The following is an 8,408-nucleotide window of genomic DNA, read 5'->3' as shown; positions in this document are numbered from 1 at the left end:
TTCCCCTTCTATCGTGGGGCCTGGGCCCCCGCGCGCCTCATCGGCAGGTCCTCGAAAAGGTGCTGAAGACGATGTCTTGAGCGGGCCTCCGGGAGACGACACGCCGAACACGTGATTTAAGCGGGCCGCGCCGGCACATCGGCGCTGCTCGCGCGGTACTTCTCTGCTTTGGTCTGGAGGCGGCAGGGCGCATATCGGCCGGTGGAATGCGAATTCTCCCTGAACTGAGAGCATGTGGCCTGCGAGAGCGGACTAGGTCGTGGGTCGCGTGTGGACATGTGGGTCCCCCTGCAAGGCTGCGGCAGCGGCTGTGCGGGAGAGGCGGGAGAATTCGAGTCTGGTCGGTAGCGCATTTCCGCATGTTTGCGTCATGGAGATCATGCGTGTGCGGGGTCCCGTCACACACATTCACATATATGCCGTTTGACGGGATCTTCATCCAATGCGGATAGGAGCGGAATACACGGTATATAGTGTCGACTGTCGTCGAGGCAACATGTTGTCTCATGACTCATGTCACCATAATGCACACCAATGAGCAACAAATGTGTTGCACGTGTGTCAAAAAATAAAAATAAAAAAATGCGGGGAGACCCGAGGTGTGCAAGGACAGAGGAGAGAGCGAGAGACGGCGCCGATCTCGCGTACAATAGAATACACACAGAGACACACGGTCGGGGTCGCACGAAAGACGAATGTCAAAATCAACTGGCTGGCCAAGTCAAGTACACAACGCGTCCCCGGTCCCCGCCCCGCCAGCCCGCCCAAGCGTCAAGGTACAAGGCCTGGCCAAGGCCGAGGGGTCAGGGGTTGGGGCGGCGGCTGCCAGCGGGGCTAGCACCCACAGCCACACTGCGCTCGCCGTCGATCGCCGTCCTGTTGTGTCGCGACCCCTCACGCGATGGACGGGAAGGAAGCGCAATCGGCAAGCCCACACTTGTTTTCACCTCTCGCAATGCGAAAGTAGCCCTCTTCGCCCCACGTCGGGCCCCATGAATTGCGCACGATGAAGAAGGGCTTGCCTGCGGGGCAGCTTGGGGACACGTCAGCACGAGTAGCGCACGACGGCGGGGGGCTCGCCTACGCCTTCCGAGATGCCACCGAGATGCCACCGAGATACCACCGAGATGAAACTGAGACGCGCCTCCCTCTCGCCCGCCGTCGGCCGGCGAGACGCCGTAGCCAACGGCGACCACGGCATGGTTGACATCCGATGGCGACGCCTGCTCGCATGCACGGGCTTTCAGACGCCCTTCAAGGCAACCTCGGCGCGGCTGACGTCGCGCAGCGGCGCCTTGCAGACGCCGTCGTAAACCCCCTTCTTGTAGAAGCGGAAGTCGGCCGACACCTGCAGCGGGCGCACGCTCCCCGCTGACCCTCGGCCACTGCAGGCCAGAGGCGGCGGCGGCGGGAGGAAGCGGCGAGCAGGAGGGGCCGCACAGCGGCGGCGTGCCTGGAAGGCGATCGAGACGGGGCCGCGCGAGCCGACGGCGGCTAGAAGGGCCGCCTCGTCGTAGGCGGTGATGTTGTTGATGGCGGACACCTGGGCGCGGGGAAAGCGTCTCCTCACACGTCGATCTGTGAAGACGGTGGCTGGGGGTGGTGGCGGCGTCCAAAACCCTGCTCGTGCAGGTGGGGTCCCTGTCCGCCTCCCATCCCTGAATGGGGCTGTCTGTTTTCTTACTTTCTTTGGCGGCGACCTTAGCGACGCCCTGCTTGTCGTACGCGCAAGTCTTGCCTGTCTTGCCCACGTACGGGTACACTGCCTCGGTGTCGAGCCCGCCTGTTCACAGCAAACAGCCGTGAGGATAATGTTGTTCACACTCTCCGGCTCGGCGTGTCAAGCGTGCCCGCGAAGTGGATGTACTCGAACGCCTGCGAGGGCAGCCCGCCGTTGCAGCCGTGGTTGTGAAAGGCTCCGGCGCAGTCGACGAGCTGCTGCTCGGAGAGGTTCTTCATCGCGCCGTACTTGAGGTAGACGTGCGCCTCCATCGACCCGACCGTGGAGAAGGTCCAGCACGAGCCGCAGTGCGCCTGGTTCTTGACCGGCCACGGCGCCAGGATCTTTTGCCGCCAGTCGAGCGCCTCCGGGAGCTTCGCGGAAGCGTCGAAGGACCACGAGGCGACGTGCGTCGCGGAGCAGTTCTGAGGGGCCTGCCGCGGCAGAGATCTGAGGGTCTAGTCAGGTTGAAACGGTGGTGAATGAGGGAGGGCCGCCGCGCACCATGAGTCGCTTCGCCTGAAACTCCGGCCAGGTCAAATCAGCAAATTCGTTCAGCTCCGCCGTCCAGCTGTCGGGCCGAGCGTTCTGCTCCTCCACCAACTCACGGCTCTCGAGCCACGTGAGGCGCCGAGCTGCGATGTCGGCCTCGGACGCATAGTTTTTGCGGTGCTGGAGCTGCCATGAGCGCCACTGGGCGTCGACGTCGGCGGGTTCGGGCGGCGAGTACGCCAGAGGAGAGATCAGGAAATAGAGCATCCACAGGTGTCGAGACCGCCGAGTAGTCGCTGCCCAAGCAGGGTTCCGGCTCCTACCCAGATAGGGGGTCTGTGCATGACTCGCACCAAAACGCTACCTACCTACCTATTGCGGGCGCCAATCGCCAGGCTCCGTGCCCCACCTACCTACCTATTCCCAGGCCAAGCAGAAAGGCGAAAAATACCCGTCCCGGGCGCGTTCGCCGGCGCTGCCGACCCGGGCGCCGCCACCGCAGGCGCCGCCGCCGCACCCGTCTCGGCTGGCGTCCCAGCCGCAGGCGACTCGCCTGGCATGGCCCCGTTCGCGGCTAGCGCGTCTCCCGCGCGAGCGAAGCGGTTTTTTTTACCCCTCCCCCCCGCCGCGCCCACCACCACCACCTGCCTACCTATTGCGGGGCCCTCTGGGGCGGTCAAAACCGGACCTACCTACCTATTGCATGGGGTCTAACCGTAGGCAACAGACCCCCTATCTGGGTAGGAGCCGGAACCCAGGAGCCTTCGCCAACTAAAAAACACAGCACCGATGCCGACTTAGTGTGGGGAGGGTCGGCGAGTACTCACTCACTAGGCGGCGCCGCAGGGCCGGGGCACTGGCCACGGCCTCGCCGACCACTAGAAGGCGGCCCACCCACTACGCGCACTATCTTAGTGCGCGGGGTGGCAGGAGGCACTCACCCACTAGCCCGCTCGCCGGGCGGCCCACTCACTACGCGCACTTATCTTAGTGCGCGGGGTGGCAGGAGGCACTCACCCACTACGCACTAGCCCGCTCGCCGGCGGCCCACTCACTACGCGCACTAACTTAGTGCGCGTGGTAGCCGAGCCCACCTCTCCGTCCGCCGGCGAAGGGCACTGCGAGCGGCCCGCTGGACCACTCCCCCCCGGCCGGCCGGAGGCACTCACTTCGTTCCGCACACTAAGTTAGTGCGCGTAGTGTCCCGGCCTCCGACCATCTCGGCTACGGTTCCGACTCCGGCTCCGGCCGGTACGCGGTAGTCGACAAGCTGCCGAGCCCAAATAATTTCTGTCACACATTTCTTGTTGGCTTCTAAAAATCTCTCTCTCCGACCACGACTCCCGGGGGAGCACTTCACCACTTGATCCGCCACGGCGCACCACTAGCCCTCGTCCAGCTCACAGACTAACTTGCGCCGACTTAGTTCCCCGCAGGGCCCGGCCGGGACCACTCACTCACTGCGGCATCAGTGCTCTTCACACGACCTGGCGAAGGCTCCTGGCCAAAGGCGTTTCGTTCGGTGTGAATCACAGACCAGCGCACAGCGCCAAAGTACGTATTTTCTTCTCAATAACAAGGCTGTGAACCCCATCCCCAGGGCCTCCAGGGCTCGCACCTCAACCTCTCACAGGCCAGCGCACAGCGCCATAGGAGGTATTTCCTTCTCAATAACAAGGCTGTGAACAGCGAGGAGCCGGCTTGCCATCGTTCCAACTTCGTTCCTGAGTCCACCAACAAGACCTCGAAAGAGCGTGCGTGTGCCTCCCTCTACTCGCCAGCATGTACATGTGAGGCGCCGAGCTGCGATGTCGGCCTCGGACGCATAGTTTTTGCGGTGCTGGAGCTGCCATGAGCGCCACTGGGCGTCGACGTCGGCGGGTTCGGGCGGCGAGTACGCCAGAGGAGAGATCAGGAAATAGAGCCAGCGAGCGCGGTCCGAAGTTTTTCTTTTTGACTTTTTACTCGGCTTTGAAGACGCCCTGGCGAGTAGAGGCCCCGCCCAAAAAGGGGTACCATCTCCCCCACGTGTGTGCCTCTACTCGCCGGGGAAGACGCCAGCATGTACATGTGCGAGGCCGAGCTTGCCGCGCTCGCTGCCCTCGTCGAGCGCAACGAGGGCATCGATCCAGCTCTCGGAGCCCTGCGCACCGCGGCTCTTTTGCTCAAGAATGCTGCGGCTGACAAGTCGAAGGGTGTGCTGCGGGCTGACAACAAGGCGCTGCGGAGCAAGATCCTCGGCTTGGACGGTGGCGCAGCAGCGCTGCACGCGCTAGGCTTTCGCGCCGACGTTGAGGATCCGGAGCAGGCGACCACCTTCAGCTTGGCGGCCTCGTCCTCGACGGCGGCGCTCGCAGAAGCAGTGGGCGAGGCTGTGGCTCGCGTCGTGGCGCTGAAGGATGCGATCGTTGCCGTCGGCGACTCGAACGCGCCACAGGCCGCGCAGGACGCGCTGCGCCTCGCGGCGACGTATGTCACAAATCTTGCGTCCGACGCCGCAAATGAGCGAAAGCGGCGAATCGGTGCGGCGAACAAAGCGCTCGCCTCGCGCCTACTCGGCGCGAGCGGCGGCGCGGCGCTTCTGTTCGCCGCGGGGTTTGCTCCCGAGCCTGCAGAGGCGCCCGAGGCGTTCGTCTGCGCTCTGCCCGCGGCGGAGGTGGGGCTCGTCGCTGCGGTGCTGGGCCGCGCCGACGGCATCTGGGCCGCCCTGGCGGCGGCGAGGGGCGGAGGCACACGCATCACACGCGCGCGCGCACACACGCACACGCACGGACGCGCTCACACACACACACACACACACACACACACACACACACACACACACGCACACACACACACACACACACACACACACACACACACACACACACACACACACACACACACACACACACCACGCACACACACACACACACACACACACACACACACGCAGGGCTTGCACGTTGGATGGCGAGTGGCTCCCTGCCCAACCCGGGGGAGGAGGTGCCCCCAGCTTTGCCCCACCACTCGCGTCTGAAGAGGGTTCGCTCCCCTGCCCAGGCGGTGTGGCAGGCGAGGAGGCGGCGGGGGAGCCGAGCCCGTCCGAGGCGGTGACGAGCGTGCCACGCTTCGCCACGCTGCCTCTGGTCGACGCCCTTTGCGCGGGCGGGGCCCCGCCAGGAGGCGCGGACATGCAGCCGAAACTGGCCAAGGCGAGGGACGGCCAGGCGGTGGTGCTGCTCTGCTGGCAGTCTGCTTCGAAGCGGTGGGGCGCCTCCCGCCAGTCTCCGCCACCGCCCGCTACCGCCGCCGCCCTCCCCGCCACCGCCGCCTCCGCCGCCCGCGTGCGCCTCCGCAGGTGGTCGCGCGTCGGGCAGATGCCGATCCCCTCCACTTCCTTCGCTTGGGCGCAGACGCTCCCCGATGGCTCCGAGCCCGCCCTCTCCATTGACGTCGACTTGGGCGATGGCAAACTCCTTGAGCTGCGCGCGGGAGTGGGCGGCGGCGACAACGAGTACCTCGCGGCGAAACGTTTCATCGACGCCAATTGGGAGAGCCTCAACAACAACCACCTCGAAGAGATTGCGCGCAAGGTGCGCGCCGCCGTCGGGCCGGTCCTGGCAACGGTGGAGGCGCTCCGCGACGCAATGGAGGCGCAGAACTGAGCCCAGGAAGAGTCGGGGCGTATCGCGGGCGGGGTCCGTCGTGCGGAGACGGTGAGTCGTTGGCGTCTGCGCGCCCGCCTTTTTGCTTTTTTGCGCGGCCGCGTTGTTGTTCTTTTTTTTAGCGCGGTGCCATGGAACCGCCGCCCCCGCCCCCCTTGCCCCCAGTATTCACACTCACGCATGCTTATACTCTTGCAACCGACCAACAACCAACAAGCAACATCCCCAAGCGCCAACATGCAACATAAAAACCGCCCGCCGGCAGCTGACGGCAATTAGAGCGGTCAGCGCGCGTTGACGAGAGCATGCTCCCCCGGCCGTGCTAACCGCGCCGCTCGTCACTTCGGCCTTCACCTTGGCCCGTGGGAAGCCTGAGGCGCCGCTTCGGGCACGGGTCGGAGACACAACTGGGAACCAATAGACAGAAAATCCACGCGGCGGTGTTGAGCGCAGTTTGAGGGCTGGCACCCCAGCACCACCCCTCTCAACGCGCCAGGCCGCGCGTGGACAATCATCTCACACAGTCTGGCGGAGGGCGTCGGCCGCATCCCCACCGTGTTGCTCGCCCTTAGCGAGTCGCCGGGCCCTCGCGCCTCGGTGCCTCAGTACCCCGCGAGCGTGAGGAAGAGCGAGACCGGGATGATGACGCACCCAGGGGTCCCCATCCCCACTCCGGAGGAGGCTCCCCTCTCCTCTGGGCTCTTCCTCTTGTTCGCTTTCCGATGGTCATCCGACGGGCGCGGCGGGGCCCGACCTAGCCTTTTTCAGCCGCGGCCCCGCCACCGTCTCGTCTTCTCTGTCCGATTCTGTCGCCATCACCGACGGCGATCCCGTGCCCGACTTCCCGGACGGCAGTATTGGGTCGTACTCACCCCTGGGAGGTCGGGCCCGCTCCCCGCCTCCTCCAGGAGCCTGGCCGCGGAGTCTTGCTCTAGGCTGCCCATGAACTCGATGGCCTCCACCCCAAACAGATATTTTAATCGGCGGAGATGTGGATGGCCTCGCCGGCTGGACATCGCTAGGGGGGGACAGTGGCTGTGTGGGGATACCCATCACTGAGCCGACAATGCTACGGGTAGCCCCAGGGTGGCGCCCACCCCCATACCCTCGGGCACTTGCCTGCGCCCTCACGCGCTAGCCCACGCCCTGCCCCGCAAGATCTCACTCCATCCCGGCCTGCGGCATACCTCGGCACCCCCTTGCACGGAATCTGAGCGTGAGGGAATCTGAGCGTGAGGGAATCTGAGCGTGAGGGAACCTGGGCAGTGCCGCGTAGTGCGGCGTGCGCGCGGGCGTGCGCGCACGTGCGCGGGCGTGCGCGCACGTGCGCGGGCGGGCGCGTAGTGCTGCGTGGTGCCGCGTAGTGCCGCGTGCGCGCACGTGCGCGGGCGTGCGCGGGCGTGCGCGTGCGCGGCGGCGTGCGCGGGCGTGCGCGCGCGTGCGCGGCGTGCGCGGCCAGGGCGCAGGCAAGTGCCTGAGGGTATGGGGGTGGGCGCCACCCAGGGGCTACTCATAGCGCTGGCAGCCCAAATTCTTTTGATGCGCCTCTTCTCCGGAGCGGCGCGCCCTCTCCGAACCGCGCTTATCTCGGGACTGCTCCACCAAGCCACTGTTCCACTTTCGACTGTACGTTCGTTTCCCTCCACCGCTGTTCGGATCGCCCAATGCGAGGCGTGTTCGCGCAGCTCCCGATGCAGCGGCTGCCCGCCGTTTCCGCGCTCCGCCGCCTGAGCTCGGCGAGCGGCAGCGACGCGGGCGGTGGCGGCATCCTTGAGCGCGCAAGTGCGGCCGTCGGCCTCGGCGAAGCCTCGCGCACACGCGCCGCCGCAAAGATGGCCGAGGCGCGTGAGCGCGGCGTGAGCTGGACAGAGGCGACGTCTGAGGCGATGCGCGACGTGCGCAAGGAGCGTCGATCTGAGTCGCTGCGCGAGTTTTACGAGGGGCTCGCTGCGGCGCCCACCTTTGACCTCGGAGCGCTGCGCGCGCAGTACGAGGAAGGCCTGGCTGCCGAAGACAAGGCGGAGCCTCACCGCCGCTACCCTGGCCGCTCCCTCTCTCGCCCGCAGCTTCTCACCGCCACGGCGCCGTTGACTTCCGCCCTCTGCCACCTCCACCGCTGGTCAGATGACGGCGACGCAGAGGATGGGGCTGCGCTTTGACCAGCTGCGGGGAGGCGAGCAGGCGCAGGCGCTCGACGAGATGAAGGTCGAGCCCCTCCCGCGCCCCACCCTCCGCCGGCTCGGTGGAGGGCGTCCTATACACTCCTCCTCCTCCTCCTCCTCCTCCCCCCTCCTCCTCCGTCTTCCCGTTCTGCACAGTTGAGACAGCCTACTGTGCGGCTGCCACAGCTATGACAGCGATGGGCTCGCCCTCACTGGCCCTCAGTCACTTGTGCTGCGGCTTGTGTTAGCGACACTGCTCGGCGACTGCCGCTTGCCGGCACACTGTGAGATCATGGGTGTGAGGTGAAATCACGCTAGACCAGCGCTTGGTCACATCGGCCCCGAGCCCACATCGTTCTACCCTGCTAAAAACAAGGTAAGCGGTAC

The 8,408-nt window shown here is 65.8% G+C and overlaps 3 protein-coding genes across 3 annotated transcripts in view; 2 read left to right on the top strand and 1 right to left on the bottom strand.

Moving 5' to 3' along the window:
• Positions 1 to 586: 586 nt before the first annotated feature.
• EMIHUDRAFT_464692 (hypothetical protein) lies at positions 587 to 2,479 on the bottom strand (the record flags this gene model as incomplete). Its single annotated transcript, XM_005765928.1, has 6 exons — positions 587 to 1,022; positions 1,145 to 1,223; positions 1,295 to 1,348; positions 1,454 to 1,543; positions 1,825 to 2,154; positions 2,225 to 2,479. The coding sequence occupies 6 exons, from the start codon at positions 2,477 to 2,479 to the stop codon at positions 895 to 897; spliced, it is 936 nt and encodes a 311-aa protein (XP_005765985.1). The 3' UTR covers positions 587 to 894.
• A 1,795-nt stretch (positions 2,480 to 4,274) lies between these two features.
• EMIHUDRAFT_103848 (hypothetical protein) lies at positions 4,275 to 5,859 on the top strand (the record flags this gene model as incomplete). Its single annotated transcript, XM_005765927.1, has 3 exons — positions 4,275 to 4,734; positions 5,255 to 5,459; positions 5,553 to 5,859. The coding sequence occupies 3 exons, from the start codon at positions 4,275 to 4,277 to the stop codon at positions 5,857 to 5,859; spliced, it is 972 nt and encodes a 323-aa protein (XP_005765984.1).
• A 1,730-nt stretch (positions 5,860 to 7,589) lies between these two features.
• Positions 7,590 to 8,408, top strand: part of EMIHUDRAFT_451985 (hypothetical protein) — a 2,366-nt gene continuing 1,547 nt past the window's right edge. Inside the window, exons 1-2 of the mRNA XM_005765926.1 lie at positions 7,590 to 7,877; positions 7,984 to 8,064. Coding sequence (XP_005765983.1) covers positions 7,692 to 7,877; positions 7,984 to 8,064 — 267 coding nt within the window. The 5' untranslated portion in view covers positions 7,590 to 7,691. The remainder of the gene's footprint in view (positions 7,878 to 7,983; positions 8,065 to 8,408) is intronic.

The sequence above is a fragment of the Emiliania huxleyi genome, assembly GCF_000372725.1.
Source record: "Emiliania huxleyi CCMP1516 unplaced genomic scaffold EMIHUscaffold_53, whole genome shotgun sequence".
Classification (NCBI taxonomy): domain Eukaryota; phylum Haptophyta; order Isochrysidales; family Noelaerhabdaceae; genus Emiliania; species Emiliania huxleyi.
The sequence above is the reverse complement of the archived record's forward strand: the minus strand, read 5'-3'. Positions and strand labels throughout refer to the sequence as shown.